The sequence below is a fragment of the Apteryx mantelli genome, chromosome 2 (assembly GCF_036417845.1).
Source record: "Apteryx mantelli isolate bAptMan1 chromosome 2, bAptMan1.hap1, whole genome shotgun sequence".
NCBI classification, from domain to species: Eukaryota; Metazoa; Chordata; class Aves; order Apterygiformes; family Apterygidae; genus Apteryx; species Apteryx mantelli.
The window spans coordinates 128,526,080-128,550,254 of record NC_089979.1 but is presented as its reverse complement, the minus strand read 5'-3'; the positions used below and the strand labels follow the sequence as shown (position 1 = coordinate 128,550,254).

At 36.5% G+C, this 24,175-nt stretch overlaps 1 protein-coding gene across 1 annotated transcript in view; it reads left to right on the top strand.

Moving 5' to 3' along the window:
• KCNH8 (potassium voltage-gated channel subfamily H member 8) overlaps positions 1 to 23,443 on the top strand; it is a 207,709-nt gene extending 184,266 nt beyond the window's left edge. Inside the window, exons 13-17 of the mRNA XM_067292476.1 lie at positions 3,210 to 3,248; positions 4,978 to 5,333; positions 9,402 to 9,508; positions 10,644 to 10,720; positions 22,148 to 23,443. Coding sequence (XP_067148577.1) covers positions 3,210 to 3,248; positions 4,978 to 5,333; positions 9,402 to 9,508; positions 10,644 to 10,720; positions 22,148 to 22,852 — 1,284 coding nt within the window. The 3' untranslated portion in view covers positions 22,853 to 23,443. The remainder of the gene's footprint in view (positions 1 to 3,209; positions 3,249 to 4,977; positions 5,334 to 9,401; positions 9,509 to 10,643; positions 10,721 to 22,147) is intronic.
• The last annotated feature ends 732 nt before the right edge of the window (positions 23,444 to 24,175 follow it).

Genomic DNA, 24,175 nt, shown 5'->3' with positions numbered 1-24,175 from the left:
TAAATTTTTCAGCTTTATTTATTAACATATTAAACAACAACAAGAACATAGATTTGAGATTATGTTCATGAAAGAAATTGATATGATTCTGCTTTTGGTACTTGATCTATTATTGTTTTATCTTGTGACATTAATTTTAGTGGTTGATTTTACAAAATATAAAGAGACACCAGGGCTGAAATTAAAAATTGAAATAGACCCTTTAAGAGTGTTTCACACAACATGTGCTAATGCCGGTCATTTTTTTTCCTAACGCATAATACGGAAAATATGTGTTTTTCTTCCAGCTGCCCTTATCCTTTAACATACTACTTCCCTGTAAAACTACTATTTCCCTTTAAAAGACTGTAATGTTAGCCATCTTGTACCCTCTTTCTTTTTATTTCAGACAAAAAGCATTTTAAAGTAGACTACAAAAGTCTGTTGACCTAAACAAAAAGTTTTAGCAGACAGAAACTAGGACAATTCCTCATTTCCACCCATAATTCTTTTCTCTCATACTGCCTTTGTAGAGAGACAAAACTATGTGCATGGTTAAGTCTTTAAATTTACTGGCTTTACTTTTTTTTTTTTCCCCCATGTTCTTGTGTATATCTTTTCTTTTTCTCTTTGAGAATGGTACTTTTGTGGGGAAAGAGAGAGGGCAAGAAGGGAGTTGCTGGAAGAGGTTAAGAAGAGTTAACTCTTGACAACTCTGTCTGGTCATGGTTTAATTATAGTTTCTTTTACTAGTTTTTAAACTGCCAAGCCATAAAGTTCAGGCCTCAGTTTTATTTACAAAGGACACAATGTTCAAAGTTACAAGTAATAAATGCAGCTGTAGTGCATTAATATAGAAGCAATTAAAACATTCCTCATTGTGGTTTCCATGATATGGAGGAGATGGTTTATAGGCACAGAGACTATCCAAGAGCATCAGTCTACCCAGACTGAAGCTGTCCCCACTCAGAAGGGGTTCAAGAATTTGGGCAAATGAAAGAAGAAAATCTGAGGAAACGTGTCTCAAGTCACCTGGTCCCTGCTCGTACCTGTCCTTCTCTTATACTACCTTCCTCTTAAGGGTCCTCCTTCCCCTCCCTGCAAAAAGCAACCTGCCTTCAAAAATCCCTATCCCTTTCACCTTTCTGCTGGTGAGGTCCTAAGGCAATGCACGGCTTGTGCTGCCACTGACCCTGTTTCCTCTCCAGGCAGATTCTCCCTGCTTCAGCTACCAGGAAATACAGACAGTAGAGGAGGATGGACGCTGCCACTACCGTGGTTCCTGGCAGAGCAGCAGTCCTGGCGGCCAGGGAGGCTGGCTGCCAGGAAGCACTGCCCGGGACTCGTCGTGGAGCGGAAAGCTCGAGAACCCAGCAGGGCTGTGGGGAAGCACACTGGATCTCCAGGCGACACCCATATTATGATTTTCTTTCTCCTCCATTTTTAAGATGTAAAATCAGAATTAACATAGATGCTCATGAGGAAAAAAAAAAAAATCAAGTGAGGAGAGAGATCTTTACCCCTGTTCAAAGGTACAAGCAAAAAGTCCCTTCTAAAGACTCCAGCAGGCAAATTCATATTTTCTGAGATCTTTTTTGTCAAGTTGCTAATGTTTGTGATTGGTTTGGAGTTTTAATTAATGCTGCTATTTAACATTTATATTGCACCTGTGCCTGGAAGACAAGAAAATTGAAGCCCCATAATTCTGGGCACTACTGTGAATTAATCTAATTAAACATATGTGCAAATTGCACCATAAGTATTGCTAGTTCTGATTTTTAAAGCTTCAGTATTTTAGTACATTCCCAGTTTCCTTTTCTCTGAAATCTTGAAAGGTATGGTGTTTCTTCAATTGGCATAGATTACAGCGCAAGCTGGGAGATTTCAATATCTGAGATTAACTCCTCTGCTAATATCATATCTAATACTTTATCAACCCCAGGAAGAACACAGCAGTTGTTATTTTATTTACATAGCCTAATTATTGCAGTTGTTCTGTTTGGCAGTCTGGTGAGTGTTATTGCTAAATTTATGGATACACCTGCTACTGGCTTGGCAGATGTGGAGTAGGATTTCTGCTTACACAAAATTAAGTATTGGTAAAATATACATTCATATATTATACCACTAATAATACCGTCATTTTTATGAGCAATTGCAAAACAGTTTTCAGGATAACCTGAAAGATCTGTGAAGAAAAAAACAGAACAGAATGATGTTTTCTAAATGTGTGCCTAAATACTGTGTGTTTAGGTGTTCTGAAGACTTTTACGAAACTTGGAAGTCCCAATAACTTCCAGAAAGGCATGGCTTCTTCTACCTGACTTTGGAGATAAATAAGCTGATGCAATAAATTTTAAATTGAGGGGTGTTTGGTAGTATATATCTTGACATGGGAGTCTTAGGAACGTAAAGGCTGAAAATCACTTCTGAAAATTCTAGCTGGTGGACTAAACTGTTCTGATAAATTTGGCACTTGGGCTGTCTGAAACTTGCCTGTGGACAGGATGTAGACAGCTAAATAAACGACAGAATGAGCATATCACCTGGTATTTAGCAGCTCCTGTGGATCTTACTGTGAGTAGTTACACATTAAACTTACATGATTTTTTTTCTTTTCTTTTCTTTTTTTTTATTTAATCCAAGAGGGGAAAAATTTGTGCAATTGAATAGCTCTTAGCACGTATCTCCCATAGTTTTATGTTGGTCCTACTTGCTTCAGTCCCATCACTGTCTTTGAAAAATCCCCAAAGTAAAGATTTAGGGACTTCTGCTAAAGTCTGATCATGTAGATGTAAGTACTAGACTGGCGCAGGAGCCAAATCCACACAGAGGCAGCAGCAAGGCAGCGCACTGCTCCTGCATGGGATTCCATCACAGCAGCACCGAGCCCCCCAGGCACACAGTTCTCCCATCTACGTTCGTTCACAGCTTTGGAGCTTTCATCCAACTTTTTACTAATGTAAAAAATGTTATTTTTGCAGGAAAATATTCCTTTTATGAAAGGAAAACCAAAATCTGTTCAGATATAACTTTGTTCTGCCAGCATCTACTTCCAAGCACCGTCATTAGCATCGGTGCTATGCTGCCATTTAATTTAATACAGCGGTTGTGTCATGAAATTCTTTTCTTGTATCAACAGAAATATTTTGATTTAGACATTTGTACACTCTTGGAAGCCAATATTGTGCAGATGCACATATTTGTTACTTTTTGTTTTGTTTTTTCAGGTAATATCAAAATTATCAAACAAGTCTACGCTATCTCAGGTATGTTAATTGCATTTTAAATAAGCCAAGCTTGACATTGTGCACAGTATGGCCAGAGCAAAGGTGGAAAGGCTCCAAGAGACTCTAGTGGTTTCAGAATAAGCTTTTAAATAGGATCCTGCAGATAGCTGTGCCACTGTCCATTTTATATGTGTAACAGCTTAGTATCTTTTCTTCCAGGTGCTGGATTTGGATATCCTACTGCAGCACCTGCATTTTAAATACATGTTTACTCAAGCCAAAGTTTAGAATATAGCTAAAGCTCATTCTCTGTAGAGTATAGGCCGCATCAGAGCCAAGTCCTGTACAATTTGTTCATCATGTTAGCCTACATTTGAGTATTATGGTTGACAACAAGGCTGCTATTATATTTTATGTAGACAGGTCTTTTGATGTTGTTTTAAATTCGTACCTTTTCATACATCTCAGACTGAAAGAACCTAATTCTTTACCTCTGCTCAATGGATACAAACAGAAAAGCATTCACTCAATGAAAATGTGCAGTAGCACACAGCAAAATTAAACTCATGCTACAAAATATTAAGATAGACACCGATAGAAGCTCAGAACATTTGAATAAATTCCTCAAACCTGCATTTTCACCCAGTCAATTTAACTTGGCCTGGATTTGGGAAATTGGACTGTGAAAGTTCTTAAGAGCAGATTTTGTATGTAAAGTTAACAGTGCTTCCCCCCCCTTAAATGAAGGTAAAAAGATGGAGAGAAATAGTCTGAAAAATAAATAAATAGCAACCTTTTCTGAAAAAATGAAATTGCATTTGGCTCTCCTGTTCACTCAGATGTGTGCAGTTTGTAAATTTGACTTAGAACCGGATTGCGCTTTACTCCCTTTGCCTACTACTAGTCCAGTAAGTTGTACCATGGGAGTAAATGGGATTATTTTAAGTTATGGCCTGATTTTAACATGATCTCCGTGTTGGTATATCTCCACACTCACAGCCAATCTATTTTGTTACCGTGAAGCAATAACAAATAATACATTGCTCTCTTAGGCTGTGCTTTACTTAGTACATCAAGAATAGAACCCTCTCTAGGTGCTCTGAATTGCCTTCTGTACAACACCATGCATCTACAGTGTGTATTTTTTAAATAGATGTAACTCTGCTTTTGATGGCTTCGTTCCGAAGTTGACACTGTCGCACTGTTAGTGCTTTAATGGGACTTTGCGTAAGCTGAGAGATCTGCCCACTGTCCCAGCAGGCATTTCAGTCACAATGATTAAGAAAGACAGAGAGGACATCTTGGCTCAAACTGAACTGTTATAAGTGTTATTTACATGTTATAAATGGCTCTGCATAAAAATGTGATATTACATGAATTACCAGCCTCAGTTCTTTCCCTTGGTGCACCAGGAATCGTCTTACATTCAGAAGAAATAACTCCTCAGTAAAGCAAGATTTAGCTATTCAAGCACATGGCTTGTAAGAACTAGCCATAATCTTCCTTGGTAATAAAACATATTGCAATGAGTTCACTGGCAATGTTACTGGAGAACTTTTTAATGTATTTGTGTCTTTCTCTGTGTATATATGTAGATATCCACAGCTGAAGAGATAAATAACGGTAGAGTTCCAAAAGAGCCCTAGTTCTAATGAGAAATGAAAGCTATAATAGATCAGGTTTTATTCCAGTATGAACATTAAAAGAAATTGTTCCTGCAGTATCAGGCTCTGAATTTTATGTTAATATGTATTATCTGCTATTTTAGACAGAGCTCAAGGGAAATGGAAATATAAAGAAGAGACTTGCATCAATTGTGGAAGATGAAGAAGAGGATGAGGAAGGAGAAGAAGAGAGCAGCTCCCTTTCACCAATCCATACGAGAAGCACAACTTCCTCTCAGCAGAAGAAGACTGGAAGCAATAAGAGCTACCTAGGGAGAAACTTGAAACAGCTGGCCTCAGGAACAGTGCCCTTTCACTCGCCCATCCGTGCTTGCAGTTCAAACCCCTCAAGAGCCAAGCATGAAACTGAACTCCATTACTACTCCAGAAAGAAAGAGAAAAACCTTAAGTTACACCTTTCAGCACTGAACATCAGTGGTCCACCAGACCTCAGCCCAAGGTAATAGTTATGAATGGTTATTTTCTTCCTTACTATATAACTTTTACTAGAAAATGGTGGTGATATTATAAAATTTATGTTTCTTTAATAGCTCATACTTTCTTGAAATGTCAACATTTCATTAATCCTGCAGAGAAGGAAGAGTCCTCATATTGTAGGAACTATCACACACTATGCAGAATTTTATGGCTTTAGGGCTTTATTGCAAAATAATGTATTTCTACCAGTAAAAAGGCAAAGTATTCAGCAATTATGAAAATGTGTGACTTATCTGAATAGTCTGGCTTTACTGCATCATTTTGTCCTTCTGTAATAATATATATCTCCACAGTAGCACTGTGAAGCATTCTGAGTCCATCAGAGGGAAAGCAATTTAGAAAGCAAGTAGATAATAATAGAACATAGCTGTGCAAACACAAAAATTACTGGAGAAGAGGACTCTAATGGAAAACTATTGCCTAGCAATTTTAGAAAATATTCCAGGTTTTTTCACATTAGAGAAAGAAGATGACGATAGAAGACATGTAGAAAGTAACTACACAGTTGAGAAAATCTGTTTTGTTGTGAATTATGACATAAACAAAAGTCATATAATGGTTTATTGTGGTATTGGTACTGTATAATTTTAAATATTTTAATTCTTACTAGTAAAGTGATTTATGGAATTTATTTCCAGATTGCTGCAATATAATCATTAATTGCTAACAAGCCAAGAATTTTGGTACTAGTTCTTTGTAGAAATCACAATCGCTTCCCTGATATATGAGGAACTGCAGCAGTTGATCTTTCGGTTCAAATTTTGGGTTCTGTAATTTGACATATTTTACATTTTCAAAAACTTCCTTTGTTCACTAGGAGCAGAGTAGTAGTTTCAGCAGCTTGGCATTGCAAACATGACACAGCCACAGCTTGACCAATATTTGTTTAGCTCTGTCAAGGCACCAGTCCCTAAGGATGTGATGGTAAAAGTTACATGTGAAAAAGTATAAAGCAATCATTCTCCTTCATCATGTATTTGATTGGTATAGACACATTTCAAATAGGAGCAGGTAACAAGCCAATTCTTGTTTTGCCAATGGGGAGGGGGGGAAATATGTGGAAAATTGGCTTCTACACTAGCAGAAGTGAAATGTGTAATGGAAAATGTTTCATTTCTTTTGTAGCTCTCATGAATTTGATTCAGGTCAGCTATGACCAAATGTCATTATAATTTGCAAAACAAGTGGTAATTCAGGGAAAAGCTATCTTTCATATTTTCCATTGAAATGCAATTTCATTCATTACAGTTCTGAACAAATGCAGCCAGACTTTGACACGCAAGGCTGCAAGAGCAAATGTGGAACAAGTTGTGTTAGATACATTATTTCTTATTTCCATTTTTAACTGCAGAATATTCCTTTTAATAGGCTGGGACATTGGCTTGTAATATACAGGTTTTTGAGACTTTGTTTTCCAGCCAGAAAGCTTTCATATTATTTACTAAAATATAATTTTATATAATCAGAACATTGAAACTAACAACAGGTTAAAAAAAATTTTAAAGCCTTAAACGTATTTTCAATAAGCATTAAAGAGAAAATAAAATCTTAATTATGGTCCATATTTTTGTTTGCTCCTGGACAGCAGTGTAAGCAAGGGGATGGCAAGAAATTGTTTTGGACTGAAATGTCCAGTCAATGCAGTTGAGACGCTCATGTTTTGAAGAGAATGCATTTTTGTCTTCTTAAGAAACTTCTTCTACTGTGCATGTTTCCTAGAGTAAGCCAACCAGAATTTTTTATTGGCACTTCAAATTCATTTCTTGTATACTGTAGTAAAGGCAAGAGAGCAGATGCATGGAGACTGGTTAAAATATTGAAGTAGTCCTTGGATAAAGGAATAGAAGTTAGCATCCTAACTTCTAGGTAGTCATAATCTACTTCATACGGAGCACCCAAAAAGTGACTGGGAAGAAGAGGTTCAAAAAGGAAGGAGTGAGTCTGTTCCTATCCCACCATAATGTAAAACTGAGAATAAAGGCAGTCCTGGAAGGAGGTATTTATGCATTTGAATCTCCTCAGACCCATGTGGATGAGTGTACTCTAGCCCCAACCTACTGGATAGGAGAGGTCACACGTTAATCTCTTCTGATTTTTTTGGTTGTTCGTTTGTTTATTCATTTGCTTGGGAGTTTAGGTTTTCATCTTCAGGAGAAAATTCAGGGCTGTGCAAAAGCTAATGAATAAAGGAATGTGATTTACTAGTTACTTTTGTCACCCCCATATATTTTCAGTTGACCAAACTAGGTATCTCTACATTCCAGTTGTTCTTATACAAATAACTCTCTTTCCTACTGCATATTTACCAACTAGAACCTTGTCTTGTGGATCTCCAGAACCAGCTATTTTTGTTAATATGGTGTCTTTCTTTTTAGTTTGTATCTTGAAACACTTTAAAGGACAGAGCTGCTATAAATTCCAAGACATGTCTGAATAGTTTTTCTCCTGTGTACTTTAAAGGCAGTTAAAATGTTAACATTTTAAATAATTAGAAATATCTACAAAATGGATATTGATTTAAAAATTTGCTTTCTGAAGCAGTGAGGCCAGATGACATTAAATAGGCTTGATAGCAAATTCCAGATAAAGTAATCATTCAGATTTTCGGTTGCAGGTAACAGTATAGTCCAGTGTTGTCAGAGCACGACATTTGAGTCCCATTCTCCTCCCAGAGGCTGGTTAGATTAGAGTGAAGTTTAATAACATCCAGCTCATATCATGATAACTCAGACAAGACACAAGACCCTAAACCTGCACAAAGGGCCAGATGGTCAAGAATATATTGTATGTGCACAGAGCTCATAATTTACACGGGTCTTTCAAACCAAATATAATCACAGACATCTATGTGTTATCTATTCTTCCTTTAGTCAAATATTTCCAGTCAAGAGATTTGTCTGAGAATATCCTATTCTTATTAGATGGAAAATCTAATTGCCATCATTACAAAATCATCACCGTTGACTGTATTAGTGGAAAATCCAAGAACTGTCTGATTTAAGCCCTTCCACATTAGTTTCTAAATCTTCTGCCTAATGGAAGACAAATTCTGAATCTGGTGTGTGGACAAAGCAAGAAAGTGATGCTCCACTTCTGTCAATTAACTCTTTTCCCAGGCACTTCCATTGACTTTAAAACAATGGAAGGTAAATTATTCTCTTTATAGTACTAATTCAAATATATTATTATGAATAGGTCTTGTTATAATTCATTTTTATTGAGGTGTAATGACTTGTCTGTGTGATTCCAATTTCCTATTCTTAGTATGTATGCTTCAACCTTTTTTGTTTTTGTTTTTGATTTCTTGCCACTGTAAATTGGAGGTCCGCTGCAATACATGAGTAGAAATAACCTGACAAATGCCTTTTCTAGTTAGAACAGATACCAATACTAATGCAACTGTGACATTGCAGGCTGGGTCTAGATATACATTTCTGTATTCAGCCTGCATACAAAACTGCTCTGCACAAGCTAGTTAGGTTAAAACTAATTTAAGAATAACTATCTGTGTGGCAACAACACTTCTGACTGGTGTAGAGATGCACTGAAAAATCTATTAGTCCAGGCTTAGCCTCTGCTTAAATGAACAGTAAACCTAAATTAAGAGCCTGACTGTTATGAGCAGGGAGATTTATATTTCACAGCAGCATAGTGAAGCATATTTAGGTTTGTGTAGAAGAAAGAAGAAAAGCAACAGATTACTTCAGATAGGAAAAACAAGCTATATTTATATTCAGTATACGTTCTGTTAGGGCCCAGTATATACTGCAAAAGTTATGATAGTTTTGAAACTCTGGTTAATTATGTTTAGCCTCATGTTCTTTCCTCCAACAGTAAATTTAATCTTTAGTGACTTACAAGAAATATCAACATAACAGTTCTTATATTTATCTAAACTTAGTGCAGTGCAAAATTCACCATTGATAAAAATTTGCCCTTTAGGAGTAATTTTGAGAATATAATTATGAATGTGATGTTTATGGAACTACTTAAAAGCTCTGTCACCACCCCCCACACTTTTTTTTTCCAGAATTGTTGATGGGATTGAAGATGGAAATCGTAATGAGGAAAGCCAAACTTTTGACTTCAGCTCTGATCAGCTCAGGCAGGAATCCAGGGTATCTGCTACAATTGCAGGTGAGTGTTGTCTGAGAAATCACTCAATAGAGAAAACAGCTTCCATAACTGCTATTTGTTCTCCTTTGCTTATTCGAGTCTCAGAAGGATAATTCCTCACAAGCAGCATAAATGGATTTAACGTGTACCTGTGCTTTCAGTACCATTTGCACTGGCCACTGTAGAAAAATACAACAAGGTCTATAGGCCAATTGTCCTTTCCCTGCTAACAGCCAGTCATGATAAACAGCCTGTAAGGAATTCTGTATTTTTCTGCATTATATTCAAACCAGTAATACTTTAGGATCAGCCATGAGTCTGATGCTCCCAGACCTCTGGGCTTAGAAAGTACTCAACACATGGCAAAATTCACTATCAAGGCATTTTAATATCAAATGAAAAAATAATTCACAAAGAGCCAGATGCAAACTTGAATCCCAGTTTTTGTTAAAAAGATATTTACTTGGGACAAGGGAGGAGAGCTTGGAGTATCGTGCTTTTCAGAAAGTGAAAAACACTCCTCCTCCCATGGCTCCTTGTGGGAGTGAAAGCATGAATAGCAAGAGGTTTTAGGCAGCCTTAAATGACCTGCACTCTGAAAAGGCTGATGAAATAGCAGCACAGAGGAACACAAGAGGCCAGAAAGAAAAGTAAAAGAAAAAAAGTGTAAAAGAGAGAGAGAGAACTCAGTGGTCTAATGCTGAAGTGACATAAGCAGTACTGCTCAGACTGTTTCCAGCCTCCCCTTTTTGATGAGCAAACAGTTCTCACAGTTATATACCTTTTGCACAGAGGCCATTAAGACACTTCAGTTCCTCTTGAAGCAAAACAGAAAAATAATAATAGAAGTTTACTTTTATATATGTGATTTAAAAAAAAAAAAAAAAAAACAGCAAAACTGTTGAGGTATCACACCACTGGCACCAGGGTTGTTGTTCTTGGTCCTTTCAGATTGAGACTGGAGAGAGCAGTACAGCTTATCTCATTCACACCTTTCTTACACATTCTACACTGATCATAAACACAAGATTTTACTTTCATTTGATCCAAGCAAAAGCTAGGTTTAAACTTAAAACGACTGACAAGTGAAAGACTGGCATTGCTAATTCCAAGTTGTTATACTTCTCTCATTTACATGTATTTGAATTATTTCCAGAGGCTGAAATTGGTGCTGCTGTGCTTGTTATCAAAGCAGAAGAGACCAAACAGCAGATCAGTAGGCTTAATAACGAGGTAAGGAGATTGGGAGGGGAATTAACAATGATTCAAGGAATGCTGGGAAAAACTAAGAAAGCTTGCGAGTCTAATAGATGTGCTTTTGAGTTTGCAAAACTGGATAGGGTTCTTAAATCCAGGAAAGTTTGGGGTTTTTAACTCTTTCCCAAAGTAAATCACTACAGGAAAGCTACATAAAAGTTTGTGTTATGTGCTGGAGCCAAACATAATTTAAAGTTAGATTAGCATAGCTAGTATATCTGATTTCTTTAGGACTTCTTCTCTTCCATATGTGTTTCTATTTCTTTCCTCTCATTCTTTCCTCCAGCCCCCTTTTCCTAACTTCTTTTTTTGGGCAGCACTACGTCTTTTCAGAATCTACTTGAAAAAAAAAATGCAATCCAGTCACGTTCAAATTTACATCACACATTTCAAATCACATTACCTGAACATATTCAGAACTAAACAGGAGTTCATCCATTCCTGCTCAAGGAATTTGTCCTGAGAAACACAGGGCTGATATTATTCAACTGTGCTTTCCATCCTTCCCTCAAAATAACTTCAAACCTGTAGCCCACTATCAATCTATCTGACTCTTAGAGGAGAGTTTCTCCAGCTGAAAAAAGAAAATCTTTTGTAATACCATATTCTCAGTTTATGTTTCGTTTGGTTCATATTTCCAGTCACTGCAGTACTTCAGCTTACAAAATTAAAGCATCAGACTTAAACTTCACAGTTACATTGCAAGATTAAATTCGGTTTCCACCATGCTCTATCTTCTGATATGAAGAGATTAGAGACAATTTTTATGATTTCATATGAGGAAACATTTAAATATGTACTTTTTAAAGTCCAACCATAGATCTTGCATCATTTTTCCTGATCTCTTTTGTTACCATAAACGTTGTTTTATTTTTCTTCTCATTTTGTGTACCTTTAATCTATGTATTAATATATTGTCATATGTAAAGTAATGAGATTGTAAACCTCTTTCATTGTGGGTCAGGTTACCTTGATCAGATAGTTTACATGTCCTGAACTAAGATTGTAGGCATGGCTAGGGTACTCTGAATGCATTAATTCAGTTATGTGTCAAACTGTAGTGTCTTACAGAGTTCAGACCAAAGTGCCATGCTCCATTGATTATAGTTTTCTATAAGGCACAGTCAAAGAACTCATAAATATCTATGCAATGCTTTTGGAACAGAAAAATCATTTTGATTTATGCCTTTTAGCTTTGAAGAGGATAGGGATTTTTAAAATATGAAGATGTAAGTAAGTATTACATGGTTATCAGCAAGAGGCAATTGAAAAATACATCATGGTAGCAGAAGCGTTAAAGCAGATACCCTGTGGACTAACCAAACATTTCAACTGCAGTAGTTCTGGGCTTGTCATTGCTTTTCCAGTTAAAATAAATAAAACTTGTAGCATGGCAGTATGTTAAACAATAGGAAAAAAAAAAGATGAAGGCCATTTCCCTCCGCACACAATCTTTATTTTTCCCTGTTAACACTATATAAAGAAAATGTTACACAGCATTGTTTGCTCACACTAATGTGAAAAGGAAATGGGACTACATGCAGTAAAAAACTAAAGCTTCCACACACAGAAACAGAATCCAAAATTCAGAGTTAGGCATTTCACTGTTCTGAATATTGTCCACTCTTTTCTTTTAAGAATGAGGAAGGGGGAGCAGTCCATTTTTCATATAACAGTCAGGTTACTATATGAAAATACCTTCACCTCTTACTTCAGGTGAAATATCACCTGAAGTAAGAAGTACTCACCTCCCAATACTTCTGCAGTCTCTCCTGGGATAGACATGGATTTGAACTTTTTACATATAGATCTACTAGAACCATTAGGTTGTTACATAGAAAGAGGTCATCACCAGCAGCTCCTTCCCTTTCTTCCACAGATGTGTGACAGAAATGGGATCGCTTATAGTGTCTTTCTATTCAGTAGATGTTAGGAGTCCTGCAAGCAAGTGGATGAAAATCTCTAGGAGATTTAAGAAGAGTACCACCAACTTCTGGAGTTGCTTATGTCTTGCACACAAACTCAGGTTTGTGTGCAAGACATAATTCATTTGCACACTATGTGACAGATTGGGGTCTGCGCAAAAGCAGAATTCTAACTTCTTAGAACTTGAAGTCAAACAATATGTGCTTAGTGAGTTTAGATATCTTTTGGCAACACCCGGATTGATTTATACCTAGCTTGTTTAGTGATAAAGTGACATTAACGATAATACAAACAGATGAGGTAAAATAGCATTGTAATGATAACACACTTTTGAAAAAAGCTGTACTTACTGTTTAGTTAGAGCTTCCTAAGGAAGCTGCACAAATGACTAGAAAACCCTGTGGAAAAAGCACCAGGCCTAGTCTAAAGAGGATACTGGAACCTAAAGCAACACCTATATTTAACTTCATAGTATCTCTAAGATCAATTTACTCCATGCTGATAGCCTTGTTGCTATCTTTCATTGATAATGTGCAAAATCATCTATACCCAGATGATACCCAGGTATGCTTGGGACATACTCAGAATGCATACCAAGGGGGCGGGGGGGAAATCCAGTAGGTAATTTTCTATTGAAAGTCTACATTCTGGAACAGTTGAACTGATAAGATAAACCAACTGAATTGATAAAAAGCCTTCACAAATTACTTCACTAGTGTAGTATGTTTAAAATTAAGATTGCTTTGGGTGCCTTACAGTACTTGAAAAGAGTATTCTCTACTTTACAAGGTCATATTTTGCTTTCTTTCTGAGAAGCCCCTCAGCAAAGAAAATAGCATTCTACATTCTGCCTAAGCAAGATTATTAAATATAAACACATTTATATATGTGAGCAATCTCAAGTCAATGTGACAGTGCATAGGCATAAAACATGGAACAAAACTGGGCTGGGACATAAAAGAAGCATAAGGGACTATCCTAGCTGATGTGGATTTAGACTTATAAGGTAACGTTCTGGGATCAACTCCCAAAGAGGCAGATGGGTATCCTCTAAGTCCTCCCACAGATCAAAATCTACATTGAAAAAGCTGTGTCTTTAGAAGGCTCCTTAATTGCCTATTCTACATGGCCATATATCCACGTACTCAAATGTGCACCTAAGGAGTTTCCAAACTGATGATTTGATACCTACCCAAATGAGCCTAAGTAGCCTTGATTGACACTACAGCAGACTACCAATAGTAGTTAAAATACTAGCAGAACTAGAAATTGAACTTCTCTGTCAAGACATGCAGCCTCCTTTTAAAAAAAGAAAATATGAGAAAATGCGTCACAAGTAGCCAGCAGCAGCAAACAGCATCATTAATACATTTTCCAGTGGAGATTAAAAAAAAAAATCAACAAACGGAAAAATAACTGCTTTCAAGAAAGGCAATTGCATTACAACAGTTCACTAGTTAGCTTAAAACTTTCAGCTGTTTGTTGGGGGAGACAGACATGTGTCTTCCCCTTCAGACATTCAGTACAGTCTGTTGTTAGCAAAGGAAAGAAAAGAGTCTTCCCACAGCTAAATCTACAAAAGCTACACATATCTTAGATAAGCACTGGAGTTCTTGGCCACATTTTAGTTGTATGACATTCACTACATAATCCAAAGGGAAGTTCAGATACTTAAGAATGGGACTAACAAAAGACTGAGGAGAAGTTGTTTCAGCCTTGATTCCACTTCTCAAAGTTCATTAGGTATTAACTTCAGGAATAACAGAGGCACATATTTCCTCTAAAGATCCTCAGATACAATGCTTCTCCTGGAGCTGGGCACCAAAGCCAGCACAGCCTCTTTCTTAGGCAAAGTGAGAGACACTTCAACATGCCCCAAATTCCTATTGTACAGCTCCATGGTTTAGTTGCTCAGCTGGTTACCCAACTTCTTCATTCCCTCCCCTAACCTCACTTCTCAGTTTCAGCCTGAATGAGAACCAAGTTGGCAACCAGGACTTTCCCCTATTGCAGGGTGGAGTGGAACAGGACTACTTAATATCTCCCTGTGGAAGCTGTTCCACTTAGTCTAAATATTCACTGAACAAAAAAGGAATTACTTTGATTATAGTTCAGCACTAGGTGAGAGAGTTATGGTTCAGGTTCTTACTCTTATAAACATGCAATTAATTATGCAACAGTTTCAAGATTAAGTGACTGAAGATTAAGTTTCAAGATTAAGTGACCCAATAGCCTGGCACATTTTCTGAGCTGGAGCAAGCGTGATTCAAAGTCCTGCTCCAAATTAGGTAGAGTGAGAATTTAAGACCATCTTCTGTCTTACGAGTGTGCCTCTTTCTTTTGGGGAGCTACCACCACCCAATGCAGTTCTGCCAATTTATTTTTCTGAAGACTGATCAGGTGATTGTATGTAAACATTCAGCATTTTTTTCAGAGGCAACATTTGTCTGATACAATCATATATAACCGCTGAATTAAAACTAAGGAGCCTAGTAAAAATACTTCCTAATGTTCTGAGATACTCAAAGGGCCAAAAGTTTAGATTAGGTCACTGCCTACCCTTGTGTCATTACTACATTTAGTACTACTACACATTTAGTTCTGTATCATTTCACTGCAAACTATATGAATCAAAGTGGAAGTATTTCCACGCTCTTTTCAATGTGCAACAACTAAGTCTGGATTATTTAAAATGTAGCCAAGTTAAAAATGTGAAAATATCCAAATTTTAGTCATTCTCCTTCTCTCATAATTTGCAGGGTGAGTGTATATGTAGCTCCTCATTCAGCTATACAGAGACATGATTCTCATGCTCAGATACACAGGACATAGCTACAGCAGGGCATGCAGGCTGACTCAGGTTTCTTTCTTATCATGTCCCATGCTCCTTCCATGCTTGACTCAGCTCCTGAGCCACACCATACAGCTGTATTAGTTAAAGCTAAGCGTTACAGGAAGAAGCAGAGCTATGGTGTTCTGGCTATCAGGTCTCCAGACCAGAGCTTGTCTGGTCAGCCCTGAGTACAGACAGCACAAGTACAGCTCTGCATTTGCCCATGTAGCAATGCACTCAGATGTCCAAACATGATCCAGAAATATGGATTTGTATTTATAAGCATCGATATTTATAAACAGCGCATACCAAGAACAAGGCATTGCTTAAATTAGGCATTTGGGGGAGGCTCATTTCATATTTTACTATGTCTGCCCACAACTACAGTATGTAAATCAGTATCATGATCAGAGAATTCACAGACCTATACACCATTTCTCCCATTCAACTGAAAAACACACACAAACAAGGAATATGGCCAGGTTTTGTACTAGTAAATTGCCTTCTATTTAGCTGCACATTGGAACAGTTAGTGGAAAGTTAATCAGGCCTATAGCTTTACATATTGGGAAAGTTCAATTTGTAGCTTGAGAACTCATCTGCCTTACAGTAATTGAAAACGTTTTCTTTGTAACAAGTTCATAACTGCATTATCACATAAGAAAAATGATTTTGCAACAAGGCTAGCCCAATAATTTTCTCTGGAAAACATCCTTGAATCAAGATAAACATGGCAAAAAGTAAACTAATGGCATTTATTAATGATGAAAAATGACTGTTCTACCCGTTTTATACTATGTTTATATAGTTAAAATCCCAAAGTCATGAAAAAAATAGAATTGTTTTTGTTAAGAAATAAATCCATTCTAGACCACTAACACAAAGCAAATGCATCCTTTTGTCTATTGATGTTTGTACAAAAATATTTTCATTTTAATATTGACATTTCCTAACAACTCCTGATTTGTTGCTGTTGTCTCCTGCTCTGCCCTTGCAATCTGATGATTGTAGAGTACTCTCTCAAGCTAACTTTTCTTTCTTTTTATGTTAGCTTAATGGTTGTTGACAGATGAAGACAAAAATGGCTGATGCTCTAAAGCTTAGGTTAAAAAAAAAAAAAAAGTAGGTCCTAAGGCATATATAGGGCGTAGGGCCTACACACTGTGGTGACTCTTCTGTACTTGGTGCAAAGGCATCTCAGAGATTTAAATGAATCAAGAGAGGAAGCAATGAAGTGTAAAATTAACTAGGCAAAAGAAGCTAACTTAAGTTTTGAAGAAAGAGGTATTACTACCATGGTAGAAAATAACCATTAACCAGTCAACTCTCTAACAGGCATTTCAAAACCTCTCTCCATCAAAAAGGTTTGTTTTCCTAACATCTATCTAAATGTAAATCTCTGTTGACATGTAAACTTACCACTATTTCTTCTATGCTTAAGAGATACAAGAAAAAGCTGGTTGTCATTTTCTTTCTAAAAAGAATTTACACTGCAAACTTGCTTTTCCAGCACATCTGAGCAAACCCAATTCCCTCAATTTTTCTTTGCTCTTCACATCTTCTAAAACTCTTCACTGGCAACATTTTCCTTTGTCTCCAATTTGTTCAGATCTTTTAAAACTCAGACAAAGTATGTGATCTTATGCTACACCAGCCCAATCGATTATGAGAGACTAGAACCCACTTCCTGTGTCCAATTAAAAAAATTGCTGTTGATATATCCTAGGAGCATGATTAATGCATGCAGTGTGTGATTTAATGAAACTCCCCAGACCCTTTTCTATAATACTCTGCATAGGCAGTTATTCCTTATTTTATATTTATACTCATACCTCTGACATTTTCTTTTCAGATGTAATGTTTAACATTTATCTTTGTTAAATTTCATCTTACTGATATTTAAAAGTGAAAGTGAACTCCATCTAGCCATTAAATACAAATATTGAATAAAAACAAATTAGGACAGGCCCCTAAAAGGACTGATTTGAAATGTCCTCCCAGAATGACAGCAAACCATTGATCATAAACCATTCCAATCAGGTGTGCATCCGATTCACAGTAATTACATTTGGGTCATATTTTTGTTGGTGGAGCAGAAGAATGTCATGTGGATGGTAACGTCTCAGTAGTTTTTTGATGAGATATATCTACAGTTTCTTATCTACAGAGCCAGTTATTCAGTTAAAGAAGAGAATTTGATTGTTTTGCCATGATTTATTCTTGATAAGTTTATATTGTCTGTTCTCTTTTAACTATTTTCTTAGGTGTTTATAGAAATTGTTTGCTTAATAATTTTTTCTGATACCACCACTAGGATCACATGTAAGTCCTCACAATTTCTTTCAACAGTAGACATTCATTTTTTTCTCTTTTCCCAGCCACCTGGGTCTTTCCTGATCCATCATGAGCTCTCAAAGTCAGTAGCAAGTCAGTCAGAGTTTACCTCTGATAATTTCTGAAGTCCTCGAAGCAGTAATTTCCAAACTTATATACCACCAACATGGTGACACTGTCCTGGTTCTCCTAACCTGAAGGCAACATCCACAAACAGCTATGAAGAGCCAAGGAATTGTTATTAGCACTGCAGTTTGGGAACCCTTTTTCTAGGCAGAATTTCATTTGGGTCCTGTTGACTTGAATGTATTTAAATTCTCTAGTCTTTTATATTTCTCCATTTTGTCCTCACTTGTTTAATATCAACAGCAGTAATCTAAGGGTCCCAATTTATCCAGCCAGCCTGGCTGCCCTGGAACTACCCGAGAGCCAGCTAGTAAGACAGCAGGAAAACCAGTAACTTTTTATTGTACTCATACATGATTTGACAAGCTTCCAGATTTCTGGAGTTATTTTGCTGAAACTGAACCATCATGTCATTGCATAAATCCTATACATTTAATCTGAAGTCAGATTAGTTGCACTAGTTGTTTTTTTTTTCCCCCAGCTAGCTTCATTCCTAAAGTACCATTAGATCATAAGTGTCTGTTGCCATAACACCAACGGCCACAAAGAAGCTGACAATTGGCAAAAAGTCTGTCTTAGCTTAGTTCTCACCTCATTCATTCACCAATATACTTACTGGAAACCAGCGTACCAACAGCTAGTTAATTTGAGCCTCAAAAGACAACTCATTCTGACTGGAAAGTCTCGTAGACTTCACTAGAACAGAAAAACCAATGAAACGCTAAGCAAGGGAACAGAGAATCTGCATCTCCTGTGCAGTGCGAGCCAGCCAGCTTCTCTACATTGCCAAAATGCAGCTTCGATCTTTCAAGAAGCAAACTTTCTTCATCACTTCTTTGAGTGCTCTGAGAGAGGGATGGCAGGAAGATGTGTGATGCGTAAATTGCAAAAGTTAGTAAAGCACAGAGAGAAAAGATAGCAAAGTATTCTACTAGACCTCTAATCAGAAAATGAAGGCTTTATTCCAGATTTCTACAGCAACAGTGATGACAGGCGCATTTTTACTAGAAACTGTAACATTAAAAAAAAAAAAAAAACACAAAATGCTGAAATATATAATGAACAAAGAAGCTAATTTAACCAACAGTGTTTGAACAAAGCAGTAATCATCATCATCATCATCTTAATTATATTGATTTTTTCATCACTTTTAGGGAAAGATTTAAATACAATCACCTCATTTCCCACTAAACTACATGGAACAAAGTATCCAATCAAACTTCACAACAGTTTAATACTGGTAGTAAAGAAAAACAATCTTGCCACTGAAATGCAAAGGCCATTTGGAAAAGAAAAATACAGCTACTAAAACTTATATTTGATCAGGCATAATAAAAATGTTACTATAAAAGTCCATACCTTAAAAAAAAAAAGAATTTTTGTTTAACTTCTCTTTTGAAAAACGTTTCTTCTTTATAACAGAGTCTCCCGAAAGGATTACAGAGCATTGCTTTTGATCAGCCTCAGAAGAAAAAAAATCTCCTTTCTCACTATTTCAAGCCAATTCTGCAGAAATCCCAGTTTCTATATCAGGAAACATTACACAATATTCTGCAGTACCTTTTTCAAGTCCTAGAAATGCTTAAGGTAGCATTCCTGGTATAGCTGGGATCTCACAGAATGTTTTAAAGCTGTCAGCTTAGCACAGTGGGAACCATTTGTACCACTAGCCATATAGCCTAGCAATAACAACTGAACTCCTGAAAAGAGAATAGCCATATCAGCACACAAGGAATTAGTCCTTTCACTCAGCAGGAAACTCTACTCCTTTCAATTTTTGTTTCATTGGCTTAAAATTTCTTCTGATACTAATTCCTCTTCATTTGAGCTTCATGAAGCACTGTGAGATTGTTAACGTTATTGACAAAATTGTTTCCTGGTACACCTGCTTATTTACACCTGCTCAAGAATCTCTGTGTGAAAAGGATAGTATAAATATATGTGTAGTATAGTATAGATAGTAACAGTAATAGTATACTATATAAGTACTTGAGTATATAGTTATATAGAGAGAGAGATAGTAACTAGTAATAGTGTAGATATTAATACTATATTATTGGAGGCCTTCCAACCCACTTCTTAATCCAGGAAGAGTAACAGTTTGTAAAACCCAAAAAAGTTTTTAAATGATCCAAAAAATGACTTATTTGCTTTGTCTGTGTGCTTAGCAGTATTAGATCAAATAGATTTTACTAAATGGTGGTCAATATATAATAAAGTTTGGCACAAAAGCTTTGGACATGAAACTATCATACTACTGAAAACTATTAAAACATACATCAAAGGCCAATTTATCAGGTTAGTGTTTATCACTGTGCAAGATAAAGCTTATGAAAAAGCAACACCCTAAGAGCTAGCTTATATATCAAAAAAGGTATCTAGGCACTACAGCAAGTTGTAATTACTACTTGTGACAATCCTGAATTTGTATTGATAGTGGGATTGATTCTTTTCTTGTATTGTCTCAATGAACTAGAAAGAGAAATATGTTAAAGAATAATTAAACTTTTAAAAAGCTTTTATGCAATTAAAAATGAAAGAGGAAAAAAAATGGACCAAACTAAAAAAAGCTGTTTAGTGGGAGGGGGAGGGCTCCTGTAACATGTCACTCAAGAGCCTCCTCTCTTTAACTATTTTCCCTCCAGGGGCAGGGTGATCATAACAAAATTATTAAAATCATATCATGGATTTGAATTCTTAGTTCAGGGAATGGAATGGATTTACAGGAGCTGCAATGGAGCTTCCCGCTTTCTTTCCAACTTAGGACTTCTTGCCCTGTGGAAGATGATAATGCAGCCAAACCCAGCCTGAAGTGTTCTTCTCAATAGATTTTCTGTCACTGTCCTGTTGGAAAAACAAACACTGTATGTTTGATTACATAAAAATTAATTTGTGTAGGATACATAATTGGTGGCCTCTTTACTTCAGGGCAAAGAAAGTGCCTCTGAATTAGCCTTTTCTATTTTTGACAGGTGGTTTATCCTTCTGAAGATAAATGTGCAGTCATGTATTTTCAACAGATTACTTTCACTAGCATCACTGTGAGAAATTGTGTTTGTTTCAACAGTGATGACAGTGATTTAACCTAAAATAAATTGACTAGCTGCCACCGGAGGCAAAGTTCATTTGTGCCCCTCTAGAGTCATTTCTCTTTATTAAAAATAATTGACTGATTTTAACTTCCTACAAACCTTCCCTTAAGAAGAAGGGAGAGGAAAAAAAAAAAAAAGGAAAATACATTTTAAACGGTGAGCTAGTCATTCTGATGCTTGGATTAGGTTCGTTTCCCCAAATATCCCTATAATGTCATAAGAACATCCCTATTCAGGTCTAAATTTACCCTACAAAACAAATTCAGAACTTGTGAATCTGATCCCTGCTCACAACAGCAGATTTGGAGAGAGAGGATTCTTCCTTCCACACACACACACCAGAGCAATTTATGCTATGTCTTAGAAAGAGGCAACTTTATATGCAACACCTTTCACACATAAACACTGAAGCAAACTGTTACACAGTCTTTCATATTGTTTAAATACTTAGAGGTAACAGGTGGCTTTTAGAGCTTCCAGGCTGGTTCAAATGAAGAATTTTTTGTTTTGATTTGTTTCTTTAAATAGTAGTCTAGACTAGCATGCAACTGTTACTTGCATCTGACAAATTCAGGCATAGGTTTCTTTCATTTTATCATGAAGATGGCAGTATATTTCACACACATATTTCTGAACCAGTTTTCGCCAGGCCTCATTTATATGCAATTCATCCTTACCAAACTGCATATATGCAATGCATCATTATAAAACATGCAAATGATTTATGCACTAAAATATTTTAGTGATTCATCAAGAAGCTAATGATGTCATATCATCACTGGAATTCATCTCAGGTCTGACCTTAAAGCCACTCTGTATATACAAAGTATCATTTAAAGACAGGTTTCATCATGTATTTTTATTGAGTTGATTTAATTTATTTCAATATGCCACAGCTGATGTAACATGTGGCTGTGATAAGGTAAATGGATGGACTATTTCCCACACATATATTGGTAGATTATATCTCTTTTAAGTAAAGATACTGTGCCATGTAATCAGTGCTGATGCCCTTAGAAGGAAAAAAGGAATGTTTGCAAAATGTGTGTACTGAATAAATAAGTATTGAGGTATTTTGCTCTGCTATAACAGGTGACAACTTTAACTCAAGAAGTCTCACAATTAAGTAGAGATATGAAGAATGTGATGTGCCTTCTGGAGAACCTACTGACACCACAGAAGCCTCCAGGGGTCTGTGCAGTGCACAGCCTGTCTAGGAGTCCTACCACAGGAAGTCTGCAGGCTCGAATGGCTTGGACTACACATCAGCCTTGCACGCACATGCAAGCCGAGAACATTCCTTGCACCAAAGCACAACTTTGCCGTGGTAACACATTATGTGATATTTGGGATACAGATCCATCTTCTGTAGGCAGCAGTCCCCAAAGAACTGAATCCAACATTCAAAATTCTATGGATAGTGAATTTTACTATACTTCAGGCCTTGAGAATTCACCCTCCCAGTATCAGGTAATTCAGAAAGATAACCTGCAGTTTTTAAGATGCACCTCTCCCCATTCAGACACTACCTTGACTCCTCTTCAGTCTATTTCAGCAACTCTTTCTTCTTCAGTATGCTCCTCATCAGAGACATCATTACACCTTGTGCTCCCCAGCAGATCCGAGGAAGGTAGCTTTAGCCAAGGAGCGGTCAGCTCGCTGAGCGTTGAGAACCTGCCAGGGTCTTGGGACTTTGAAGGAACAACAGGAACAGTTTCTGCACGAACCTCAGATTTCGCATTAGACATTGTGACAAGCACAAGGGATGTGAAAGATAACCAAGCCATAGATGTATAAATAGAAAAAGTTAAGTGGTACTCAAAGCATGTTCCACAGCTGCCAGTTTTAAATTTATAGAGTACTGCACAACTGCTTTGTTTGACCTTTTCTCTAGCGATCGTGGAGACCTAAAAAAATGAAAATTCAGATTTATAGAAAGTAAGAAAAGGTATTGCTGGTTCATACTGTAGGAAAAATTTTCTAGATTCTAGAAGCATGTTCAAAAGCATTTTGTATACAGATGTAACTTACTGGTCTGTTTGGCAGACTTTTGTGATAGTCTAAAGACCCTGAGGGTCAAGAGCAGCTGGAAGTCTGGAACAAAAGAACTGTCATGGGCAGCTTTTGTTCATTGAAGCAAAGATTTTCCCCGAGTGTCTGACGGTTGTTCCCAAACGATATCTATGACACTGTTTGCTTCAGGTGATCAAGGGTCCTGCTGGTCTGTTTGTCAGTTCTGTGAAAGCAAAGGGACAATTATCGCTGCATGTCATCTAGACAATCAACCAAATAGAGTCGGTAGAGAATGGTTAGTTGTTGCACGTTATTTGTCATGTAAATGAAATCTCTTAATTTAACAAAAAATACTATTTTTATAAACTTGCTATGAAATATGTACTTTAAAATTATTTAAAATATTTATAAGGACAATAAGAGTTTGTTCTCATTTTGGTAAAAGCTTGCAATTTTAACAAGAAATGCACCACCATCATGTATTACTAGATCAAAACTATTTATTGTTAAGATGATGTAGTTTACAAATGGATTCCCTTTTATGTGCATGCAATTTGGAATGAATGTATTCATGCTGGTGGAATACAAATAAAAATAAGGTATTATTTTATTTAAAAAAATAAAACACCTAGAATGTTGTATCCTATACTAAGTCAGCTATCAATATTTAACATGTGAATTATTATACTGATAACAATCGGTATCCTTGTTTTGTGTCTCAATGTTGTGTCTTAATGTTCTAAGTTGATGTTTTACACTGCATCTCTATTCTGACATTTTATATTTGGCCAAAAAAATTAAAAGGGATGGAAACCATTGACTAAACTGCAAGAGCAACACTAAAGGAGAAAATCAGGATGTTATAGTCAGAGGCAAAGAAAAAAGTTTAAAAAAATAATTTGTTGATTTTCACTTGTATAACTAAAAATTAGCTTTGACCTTTGACATTCCCCTGTGTCCCCCAGAAAAAGAAATTATAGATTTGGCAAATAATTTAGTTTAGAACATAATTTAATGCCCAAAAGAAATGAGAAGTTTTTTCAGTACTTCAAAACTTATTTAGCTACAGTGCAAGCAGAACAACTATTTTGTATTGAGATTTTGATT